Here is an 11998-nt window from a genome sequence, read left to right as displayed (position 1 = left end):
TCAGAAGCAAAGCTTCAGCCACACGTCGACAGCAAAGATGCCTTCCGACATCAACTTCTCTTCCAACGCCCTCCCTTCGACAACCTCTAGCAGCGGTCTGCCCTCTCCAGCCCTACACCAGGACTTTGCATTTCCCAACACTCTTGGCTCGTCCCTGTCGCCTCTCAAACCCTTCGCTCCCGGCGGCCTCGGACCCCTAATCGAAAGCGAGGCTGAGCGTCTAGGCAAGCATTCCGGATCAGAGAAGCTCTCAGGACATACTGGAAAGAGGTCTTTGCACTCTGAGTCGCCGCCGCAAAGGAGCAGCAAGAGGATAAATCGCGGCGTGCTCAGCATGCAGCACCAGAACAATCCGGGGCCGCCCCCCGACCCCTCGCGGTTCGCCAACGAAGACTTCGACTTCAGTCGCCGAGGAACATGGAACGACGACAAGGAGAGGATCGTAAGGGGTCCGTTTGACTATGTCGTCAGCCACCCGGGCAAGGATTTCCGTGCCCAGCTCATCTCCTCCTTCAACGCCTTCCTCGATGTGCCCGCCGCGAGCCTCGCCATCATCACCAAGGTTGTGGGCATGCTTCACGAGTCCTCCCTCCTCGTCGACGACGTACAAGATTCGTCCGAGCTCCGCCGCGGCTTCCCTGTTGCCCACAACATCTTCGGCGTGGCCCAAACCATAAACTCAGCCAACTACGTATACTTTGCTGCCTTGCAAGAGCTCGTCAAGCTCGGCAACCAGAATGTCATCCCGCTGTTTGCCGAGGAGCTCCTCAATCTACACCGCGGCCAAGGCATGGATTTATTCTGGAGAGACACTCTCACCTGCCCCACGGAAGACGACTACCTCGAGATGGTGGGGAACAAGACTGGTGGCCTGTTCCGCCTCGGCGTCAAGCTGATGCAGGCGGAATCAAGCACCAACGTCGACCTGGTGCCTCTCATCAACCTCGTTGGCCTCATCTTCCAGATCCGCGATGATTACATGAATCTTTCTTCAAGCGAATATAGCCACAACAAGGGCATGTGTGAAGACCTGACGGAAGGCAAATTCTCCTTCCCCGTCATTCACAGCATCCGCGCCGATCCCGTTGATCTTCAGTTGATCAGCATACTGAAACAAAAGACTACGGATGAGCAGGTTAAACGCTATGCTGTCTCCTATATGGAGTCCAAGGGCAGTTTCGACTATACCCGTAAAGTGGTTGAGACTCTCATCGAGAGGGCGCGCAAGCTAGTCGAGGGACTAGACGCCGGGTCTGGAAAGGCCGCTGGCATCCACAAGATTCTGGATAAGATGGTCATATCGTCATGAAAGACCAAGATGATTTGATCATTTGAATTCTAGATGAGTGACAGAGCCAAGGGAGGGTTAACGACATGCGTAATGAATCCAGCGAATAACCACTTATATTACATCTGTACCAAAGCGAAACGAACTAACTTTTCTTACGATTTTCTGCTTATTCTAGTCGGCGTTTGTTTCTTTTCTCTGTATAGTATCAACCAGAAACTGCGCATGCAGTCGGCGGTAGCATTAGACTGTAAGACATGCCATCGCATATGCAGCAAATGCCTATACTGTTATGAAGTATCGCTTCTCGTCTAATTCGTGCAAATTGTATGGTATAAATGAGAGCAAAGATGCTGTTCTATCAGCTATATTTGTAATCTTAGGGTCAACGCTTTCATCACTCCACAGGCAAAAGCTCAACTCCCAGACACATTAGTAGTCTTATGGCTCCAGCATCGGTTGTCTCAAAAGAGGGGTGATTTCTGGCTAGCAGAGATAATCCAGTTGTTCTCTGATCCATTGTAGGCAATGATAGATCATATGATACCTTTGACATCAAAATTCTGTTGCTATCAAAGCAGACAAGCCTGCATGTGGTTTACGCGAGTCTCTACTATATAATCATAGCCATAATTGGCTCGCTGGCAATAGCGCTGAAGAAGAAAAAGGACATGTGGTTCCGGAGCTTCCGTGGATAACTAACTATTCATTGACAAGCAACCCCTGGCAGTTTGCACATATGAATACCCGGAAACTCTAAGCATGTTTCCAGGCTTTCACATTTCGGGGTAAGTCGAATAGAAGAGAAAAGAGAATGCGCCAGCGAGATAATATTAGAAAAGTCAACCGTACAGCATCTACGATGTAGTCATTTAGTCTTTAGAAGATACATGTAGGCCTCATGATATACTCTCTTCTACTTTTAAGATAAGTAGGAGCAAGGGTTCTTACAGGAGTGCTTCGCCTATGAGGCCAACAGCATAGCTATCAGATTGCCTATATCAGGTAGAACTTTTCACTTTCAGTCCTATTAGCTTTAAAAAAAAAACACCTCGTCCAGTAATGCCCGATTATAATATTCTTCGTACCAGTTCTTTTCTTCGCAACAACATAACCATAAGAGCGAAGCAAGTTCTTAACTCAGCGGCTAGCTACTTGTACTTCATAGCGACAATTCTTCCTTGTAAGATCTGGTCATGGATTACAAAAGCGGGCACTTCATTAATCGGGCATCTGCTTTGTTTAAGCGCCCACCTCAATGCGCTCATCTGTCTCCGCAGCACTAATCCGAAGTACGAGCCACACGTATCACGAATGAATGTTTTTTTTTTTTTTTTTCGTTTTTTTCTTTCTCGATAATAGCGCTTGGGGGGGACAGAAAAGAGATGTGCCGGGGCATATTTCTCGTCTAGCATCTCCCGTCTCCTCGTTTTTATCTCGCCTATCATTTAACCAACTCCACACTTCAACCCCTCCATCTAACTATCGTATCACAGAACATGACGATGAGACGTTTTCCCAGAGGGGAGCCGGAAATAAAGATGGAAGCGAACAAGGTGAAAGTCGCAAGCTGGGATGTTTCATTCGCCTTTTTGTGCGCCTGCTCGGTTGATCATCATGCGCAGGTCATGCGGTTCGTCGCCATCGTCTGTCATTTGTCATGTACATTTTGTAGATATTCGGACACGGCGCATCCTGATTCGCCACGTATTACGTTTGAAGCCGCCGACATTGGGGGGCTTCGCTTATTTTTACCCATACTTGTACAAGGGGCTCATGCTGTTAGTACCAACGAAGTACATGCTGTCAGCTTTTACTGCTGCTGCTGCTTCCAGTAGTCCGTAGCAACAGCACCAACACAAGGTTACCATCTTGCAACTACATCAAGTAGCTATATGCGGAGTAATGCCTTCTTTGTGTACTTGAGGCCGTTGCTGCAGTTGCAGCTGCATGGATCAGCTCTAGACGTTTGTTGACGTGCCGTGGCCCAATTAGGCAATGCCCTTGAGTCGCCAGGTCTCTGTTTTCCGCCTGTCCCCGTTTCCCAAGGCGCCAATGAGGTTGTTCTTGAGCCCGCGGAGTGGTGTCATGATTGGCTGCAGAGCGTCAGATCTTGCAGGCGCATAGAGTGCTGCAGGCTGCAGTGCCCCCGTTCCTAGTACGGAAGCTGTCAAGTTGCGACTCTCTCTTCCTTCACTCGTCATCTCCATTGTTGGGTATTGCTACTTGGGTGTTGGGCCTCATTGGGTTGCGGTCTACTGGTCTTTTGTGCTATTCGTGTTGATGGAAAGGTGGGAGATCAGCATATAAATTGTTGGCTGATTGGTCTTCTAGCCTCTTGACCGTACTCAATGTTTGGTGGTATTCGTCGCAATGGGCAGTGTGCAAGTTAGCCACAGTGATAACCCGATATGTTTTGTAAACTTCAGACAGAGTGCGGAGAAACAGACATGGGAATGCCACTGCCACGATATTTTCAGATCACAAGGCTTGTCCGCTGCTCCATAAGCATCTGCACAGTGTTGTCATCGGCCCGCCACGTATCGTCGAGATGCAGCTGTAGCAACGGCCGACTCTAATCCACAGCGTCTAAAATCGTCGTCGTGCATGTCGTAGCTCTTTGCGGTGAGAGTCGACCTGCATCTTACCTGGACGGCTCCATAAAATGATACAGGGTGGACATGCCATTACTCGTAGCAGCAGCTATTGTTAGGGTTTCAATGTCACCGGCGCAATTTGCTCCTGCATGCGGTCGCCAGCTCGGCGGCTACATCTTTCACTCTTCCTTGAAGCAATTGCAAGCCACACAGAGCAGTTGAGTCGACGCTGGATGTTCAATTGGAGATATTCTGGTGCGCAGTGAGCGAGCTGTCAAGCCTCTTCCTAGCGGCCGCTGGCTAGCGCTCTCGGCTTCCCCAGAATGGATAGCTGATTTGAATCGCCATCTCGGGGTGTGTCCTGGAGTGTGTCCGTGTGGGTGTGGCGCCGCTACGCCACAAGTGAGATCATCGCGTCACATGCTAAGCTTAACCTCGACCTCTCGTGTTGGCATCGTCACCATCACCAACAACGCATCGCATCAACGGCATGAGAGCGTGCTGAAAGCAGTAGTGCTGCCGGCTAGCTCTTCATATGCCATGGATGACTTTGCGGTAGAGTTATTAGCAGCCCGGCGCGATGAATCGCCAGAGCGGCTGCCGGAGCCCAAGGCGCCTTCGGAACTGGATCCGTCAACGGCGTCACCCCATCGATCTGGTTTGCGAGGCGGCCTTGCAGCCCTTCGAGAGAAGGCGAATATCCAAGATCGCTTGGTAGAAAAGTCTGTACTCCCAAGATTAGGAAGGGACCAGAGGAGACGCGGTGCTGATGTTTGATGCGTAGATTACTTCAACAAGTCATCCCGGCCGAAGACGATCATGGCCCCGATGTATCCATATCCATATCGTCAGACGGCGCGGCATTCCCGCAACGACCTGGCTTCAATCTCACCACAATGTCCAACAATTTTCGCCGGTTCAACGCCCGAATCGGAGTTGTTTTCAAGTTTCAGGCTCGAATGACCCGCATTATGTGCTGGCGCAAGCCGTCGCACACGCTATCTCTGCTCGCCACCTACACCTTTGTCTGCCTCGACCCATATCTCCTCTTCGTCTTACCCATTGTCGGGCTTCTCCTGGGCGCATTCATCCCAGGATTCCTAGCGCGGCATCCCGCGCCCCCAAAAGGTACTCTATCTAGCGAACAGAGTATGGGATATTCGCCAAAGGGGCCTCCTCTAGCGCCGGCGGCGACGGTGCGCCCTGCAAAGGAGCTGAGCAAGGACTTTTTCCGGAACATGGGCGATTTGCAGAACTGCATGGAGGATTTTACTCAGGGACACGATGCGGTGGTTTCGCTGCTGGTACCCATTAGCAATTTCAGCAACGAGGCGCTATCTTCGGCCGTGTTTCTCTTCCTTTTCATCGCGGGCATCTCCATGACCATTGCAGCACACATCATTCCATGGAGATTTGTCTTTCTCATAGGCGGATGGGCCGCCATCTGCTCAGGACACCCTGCCGTTTCCCGCTTGCTGATGGAGACCCGCGAAGAGCACATCCAGCCAAGAGAGGAAAAAGCCAAGACCTGGATGGATGGCTGGATTGCTACCGATGTTATCCTCGATTCGGCGCCGGAGACACGCGAGGTAGAAATCTTTGAACTACAAAAAGCATCCGGGGCAGGTGAGTGGGAGGCCTGGCTCTTTGCCCCGTCGCCTTACGACCCTCTGTCTCAGCCTCGCATCGCCGGCGAGCGACCGCGTGGCACGCGCTTCTTTGAAGACGTGATGCCACCAGACGGATGGGAGTGGAGCGAGAAGAAGTGGGCTTTGGATCTCTGGAGCAGGGACTGGGTCGAAGAGCGTATCATCACCGGAGTGGAAGTCGAGACGGAAGGAGAACGGTGGGTTTACGACATTTACAATGAACGCGAGGAGCGCACGGGTGTGGCCGATCAGCCCGAGAAGGGAAGCTTTAAAGGCGTATCAATGCCGCATATGAGCTGGGAAGAGGGCGATGATGGGACGGGTAAAAAGGGAGAATGGAGACGGAGGCGATGGGTGAGGTTGGTGAAGAGAAAAGTGTCTGCGGCTGCGGCTGGGTCATGATGCAGTAGGTAGTTGAATGGGAAATATGCTAGCATTTTCGGGGTGTTCTTTTTTATGATGTGCCTTTGGGACAAGAAATAATATTAATTGACCACAAATGTATTGACCACAGCCGCTATGAGACTGCTCTTGAGATGACTATATCGGTATCAATCTTGATTCTCGTAACACGCCGCAATGCCTACTTCTGCAACTCGAAGTAAATTTGGCCACGCTGAGCACAGTGTTAGTAATGCCTACAACTGCGAATGCTGGAAAGTAGGCAGGTAGTTGAGAAAAGCATTTGGTATATTACATTGCACCTGCTGTTTGATATTTGATGGGAAACCATAAATTAGCAGGGGTCCGTTAATTATTGGACAAGGAAAAGCGTGGCAAAACAGATCCTGACGGGACCTGAAATTGACAGAAATTCGTTTCATGCTCCTCATTTTATAAAATGGAGTTTGATGCAAAAGCATGTATGGTCGTATCTGGCATGGGCCTGGAGTAATTTGGTACCTCCCGGCACGTACCCGTAAAACAGCCAACTGCAATTTGGTATCAATATTCTAGGCAATGCGACTCTGGTTGTTTGTATTGGAGCCGCCGCCGCCTCCCAAACCAAGGACACAGATGGATGCAGAGTGGAAGTATTCTGGGGCTTCTGGACGAAGCAACGGCGCTGGAACGGCCTGGCGAAAGCAGCCGCCTCGCTGTACCGGTACTTGCGCTGCCCGGTTCTTCCCCTCGCCCTGCAGCCTTCCCTCCACACAAAGCACAGAAAGCGGCACGCGTGCTCCACCAAGCGAGGTACCGCGACCTCCCCACCCACCCTCTTCCCTGTGGTTGCCCGTCCAAGCTCCAGCCGCTAAGTGGCCACCGCGCCCCAGTGGACCAGGCCGGCCTTGGAAGCACTGGCTAGTGCGGTGGCAGCGCGAGCGTTCCTAGGCCTACTGGCCGTAGGTGCTGCCACCGGTACGGCCACTGGCGCTGGCGCTGGTGCTGGTGCTGGCCCTGCCGACGGCCACTGAAAGCGTGCAACCCCCGATTCACGCAAAACAACGTCGTCGTCTAGCAAGCCGCCCCTTTCGGTTTTTTCTCTTCTCGCTTCACGCATCGCCGTCGGCAATCCAGACATCTTGGGAGAGGCTGCCAGCGGTTGGCGTCTCGCGAGCTTCGACACGATCCGCGCCTACCTCGCAGCCAGAGCCCCAACGCAGCACAGGCCCCGGGTCGGAATGAGGTAGCTCTTCGATCGCTCTCAGCTCCCTGACCGGACTGAGGCTTGACGCTGCTGCCAGCGGAATCGACCCTCTTTGTGTGTACGCAGCTGCACACTCACATCGCCCGCTCCCATTCGCGACGCTGCTTACTCTATGACCTTAAAGCACAAGACGCCCGCTGGGCCCCGACCGGCAAACACGTCTTCTCGCCTGTAAGATCTCGACCTCCCACTAAGCGCCACAAAAAGAGAAGAAGGGGGGGGAAATCAGAAAAATAAAAATAAAATAAAGATAAAAATCATAGATACTCTGGCACCCGGCTCATCGCTTCTCTCCGCTGGCAAGAGAATGAAGAGAGGCTGGATAGAGCACATAGAAGAGCGCTGACCTGATGCCATGGCAACTACAGATCCTACAGCAGACCTGCAAGCCGTGTCCCGACGGCAACCTCGCGGAGCAACAGCTCAATCTCGAATTCTCCAATGCTCAGCGCTGCATCTTCCAACAACCACTCGCATTTCTCCTACGGTCGAAATGGACAGGCAGGCCAGACAGAACAACCAATCACCTCTACCGGCTCTTACGATTTCCTGCCCTCTGTGAGCTTCGACGACTTCCATACCAGCATCGAGTCCGCGGCATCTAGCGGCGAATTCAAGCCGAACAAATTTCCTTCTCCAGCAGCGTCACGCAGTGACGTTGAGTCTTCGTTAAGCATGGCCGACAGGAGATTGTCCGATAGGACAGCCGTCAACCCCAATGGCAGTGCCACGCGCGTGGGTGTTTCAGCCTCGTCCTCTCGGGCCACCAGATCGGGGTCCATCCTCCACCGGCCAAGCGCGTCGAGGCAGAACAGCGCCTCGTCAATCTCAACCACCTCCGGCTCCGTCGATGCCTCCACAGCAACTATCGGGGTGCGCGCTCGTCGCCAGAGCCAGTATCCGCCAGTCTCGGGCTCAGGTGCCGCTTCCAAACCCCCTCGAAAATCCATTGGCCCTGGCGTCGTTGCCGACGCGGAAACTGTCACGCGGAGCGCCTCGAAACGCCGCCCCAGCCTCTTCTCCGAAAAGACCAGCGACATGACGAGAACTTCTCTCGACATCGGTAGCGATACTACCCGCAGCTTTGCCAACACTACCAGGAGCGCCAAGGCCAAATCCGTGGTACAAGCCTCTCCAGTGGTCAGCCAAACAAACATTACTTCGCTCACTCCTGAGCAGCATCGAAATTCTTCCAAGTCACCGCTTCCAGGAGGCGCAGGACTAACGCCATCCTCGGGGCGTCGGGCCTCCATCATGCCTACCGGCCATGCCTCCCATGCTACCGGACTAGGCGCCCGAACCATAAGCCCAACTGACACTCGAAGAATGAAGCGTATGTCCATGATGCCACCGTCTACGAGTTCGAATCAAGTTTCAAATGCAAATGCAAATGCACCACCGCCCCCGCCGGTTTCGATGGAGACGCGAGCCGCCTCCAGGTCACCATCGATGATTCCCAGAAAGGCGTCGGCTACACCATCCTCGTCTAGGACAACGCCAGATATTAGCAGAAAATCATACAGCTCAGGTCTCTCCGTTGGTTCTACCGTTAGCTTCAACACCGTAAGGACATCAACTGGCTCTTTACAACCGCGCTTACCACAGCCGGCTGTTGTTTCTCGACTACCAGCTCCTAAAAATGCTACAAGCCATGGTTCCCTGCCATCGGGCGACGAAGAAGATGTCCCTCCTGTTCCTGCAATTCCCAAAGCATTTGAATCACCAAAGGATACTCCCCCAGCCGAAACGTACTTTCTGGCAAAGAAGAAATCTAGCCTTGGAACTCTCGATAGCATCAACATTAATCTCAACAGCAGCAACTCTACCACGAATGTTTCAGCGCCAACTCAAGTAGAAACCATCAAATTGCAACGCAAGCCGAGTGTCAAGACTGCGCAGCATACACCAGCAGCGCCGAAGAGCGACGATAAGAAGGGCGGGCCCAACAAAAAGAGTCTGGAACCTTTGCGGCTGCCGCCTTTGAATCTTCTCCCATTGAGCATACCCACTGCGGCGAAGGTGGCTGCGTTGCAGGAACATGGCAAAGATAATCGAGCCATGAGCCCACCGGCCTCGCGACAACTTCCCAAGACGCCAACAACACCAATGACCGCGTCGAAAAGCTCGTTTTTCGCAAAATCGCGATATGATGATAACATGGAGCCACTGCCGCCTATACGAAGCAGTACTTCAGCTCATCGATCCCACCACCGCCGAACCCCAAGCATACCAGACGCGACGACATCTTCCACTGATTCTTCGCTGGTTTTCAAAGATTTAGACGCCAAATCCAGCATATCACCGTTCCTTTCTTCGTCTCTTCCCAAAAGCGAAACCACGAATGGATTCCTGAAGCGTTCGAAAACTGGTTCTGATCACACCCGCGTCAATCGGACGCTTTTTGATGAAAAAGCGCCTCAAAAACCTGCTGGACCACGCCCGCCAAATACAGACAAGCCTGTTCCCAAGTCTCCTCCGCCGGCTCCACCTACTGAGCAGCCTCAAACACCGTCTTCAATGAGTACGCTGAGGAGAAAGCTGAGTTTGTCTTGGAAGAAGGGTAACTCGAAGGGAGGCATTGTCCCACCCCAGGATGTCGTAGACAAGGCGCAAGGTCTGAAACAGGAGAGCATACCGACTCCTCGCATACCTGCATCTGCCACGATGAACTCTCTCCCGACCGCGAAGCAATATGGCCCTACTGTATCTGTTCCTCATGGACTTGGCGACACGAAGAGAAGAAAGAGTTCTGCCACTAGCTTGAACAACACTTACCTCTCCCATGATAGAACTAAGAGTGATCCCTGGAGCGGCAAGAAGGATGTCACTGCGGCCGATCCTACCACCATGCCCCCAGCTCGCCACCCCTCTGTCATGGCTAAACTCATGAGACCAAAGATGGCTTCCAGCGGCATGCCCAGCGCGACTTCGTATACTGCCGAAATTGACAAGGACGATGTTATTGCGGAAGAGGAAATGCGTAAGCTGGGATCTCGACGCAAAGAAACGGAAATTGCGGCTAGGACCCTCGATGCCTTGAAAAGAAGAGCCTCGCCCAAAGAGCGGGTTGGGCCTCACGAGGCAATCCGCATTGCTATGCTCAACATTTATGAACGGGGCGAGATAATCGATTACAACGACGTGTATTTCTGCGGCACTCAGAATGCAAACAAGGTGGTGGGCGATCTTTCATCGGATGCCCCGAACTTTGGTTACGATGATGAGCGCGGAGATTATTCGATTGTGATTGGTGACCATCTTGCATATCGATACGAAGTCATTGATGTCCTCGGAAAGGGAAGCTTTGGTCAAGTTGTCCGATGCATCGACCACAAACTGGGCGTTCTCGTCGCCGTCAAGATTATCAGGAACAAGAAGAGGTTCCATCAGCAGGCCCTTGTTGAAGTTAACATCCTGCAAAAGCTTCGCGAGTGGGTGAGTATTTAAACGCAATAGGCGACAAGCCCTCAAAACCCTAGTTGAGTAAAAGTGAGCTGGCTAACTAACATTTTTGTACAGGATCCTCACAACAGGCATAGCATGGTAAACTTTACCCAAAGCTTTTACTTCCGTGGCCATCTTTGTATATCTACGGAACTTTTGGACATGAATCTTTACGAATTCATCAAGGCCCATTCCTTTAGAGGATTCTCCTTGCGCATCATCAGGCGTTTCACCAAGCAGATCCTCAGTTCCCTGATTATACTGAAGCAGAAGAAGGTAATTCACTGCGATCTTAAACCAGAGAATATTCTGCTGCGTCATCCGCTCCACGCTGAAATCAAGGTCATCGACTTTGGCTCGAGCTGTTTTGAAAGCGAAAAGGTTTATACCTATATTCAATCTCGATTCTACCGGTCACCAGAAGTCATATTAGGCATGACCTATGGCTTACCTATTGACATGTGGAGTGTGGGGTGTATTCTCGCTGAGCTGTACACTGGTGTTCCCATTTTCCCTGGTGAAAACGAGCAGGAACAGCTGGCATGCATTATGGAGGTTTTCGGCCCTCCTGAGAAGCACCTCATTGAAAAGAGCACGAGAAAGAAGCTCTTTTTCGATTCCATGGGCAAGCCCCGGTTAACAGTCTCTTCCAAAGGCCGCAGGCGACGGCCGTCATCCAAGACTTTACAACAGGTCCTGAAGTGTGATGACGAGGCGTTTCTTGATTTCGTTGCCCGATGCCTCAGATGGGACCCCGACCGCCGGTTGAAGCCTGAGGATGCCATCAGACATGAGTTCATCACCGGCATAAAAGTGTCCACCCCCACCCCTCGCTTACCGATGCGCGAAGCATCCCCCGTAAAACGCTACAACACGATATCAGTATCTCGTCCTCTACCTGATCCACCTGGTATTTCAAGCAAGGCAAGCGTGGGCGCCAGCCCCGGAAAGCCAATTCCCGCCGCGGCACGCAGAGCTTCAGGGGCTACGGCCGCCACAACGGCAAGTCTAAACAGGCGAACCAGTGCTGGAGCCATGGCAGGGGGGATGACGGGCATGGCTACTTCATCAAGCTCGAGCAATCTGCCACGGGCTGCGGGCCGGATTATGAGTGGAACTCGGGATATCGCTGCCGCGGGCGCAACTGCGGCTATGAATCGACGACCTTAGGACCAATTTTTCGACTAACTCGAAAGAAAGTGTACGAACTATAACATTTTGGGAGTTTAAGAGGGTCATTGGCATTTTATTTTGATGATCATCATGACTCATTGGTTATTCGCTGGCTTGATTTTGTTTCTAATTTTCCCTGTTTTTCTTCTTTGCATTGGGGGCTGGACCAGATGATACACAAACTTCTTTTGTTTCTTTG

The 11998-nt window shown here is 52.1% G+C and overlaps 2 protein-coding genes across 2 annotated transcripts; both read left to right on the top strand.

Moving 5' to 3' along the window:
- Window positions 1–4305: 4305 nt before the first annotated feature.
- On the top strand, window positions 4306–5936 carry TGAM01_v202811 (hypothetical protein; the record flags this gene model as incomplete). The annotated part of the gene is made up of 2 exons (XM_018802269.1): window positions 4306–4607; window positions 4670–5936. The coding sequence occupies 2 exons, from the start codon at window positions 4306–4308 to the stop codon at window positions 5934–5936; spliced, it is 1569 nt and encodes a 522-aa protein (XP_018664625.1).
- Window positions 5937–7294: 1358 nt separating this feature from the next.
- TGAM01_v202810 (CMGC/DYRK/DYRK2 protein kinase) lies at window positions 7295–11796 on the top strand (the record flags this gene model as incomplete). The annotated part of the gene is made up of 3 exons (XM_024549069.1): window positions 7295–7353; window positions 7551–10617; window positions 10702–11796. The coding sequence occupies 3 exons, from the start codon at window positions 7295–7297 to the stop codon at window positions 11794–11796; spliced, it is 4221 nt and encodes a 1406-aa protein (XP_024406184.1).
- Between the last annotated feature and the right edge of the window lie 202 nt (window positions 11797–11998).

Source organism: Trichoderma gamsii (assembly GCF_001481775.2).
Source record: "Trichoderma gamsii strain T6085 chromosome Unknown Scaffold_7.2, whole genome shotgun sequence".
In the NCBI taxonomy this organism is placed as follows: Eukaryota; Fungi; Ascomycota; class Sordariomycetes; order Hypocreales; family Hypocreaceae; genus Trichoderma; species Trichoderma gamsii.
This window is presented reverse-complemented; position numbering and strand designations above follow the sequence as displayed.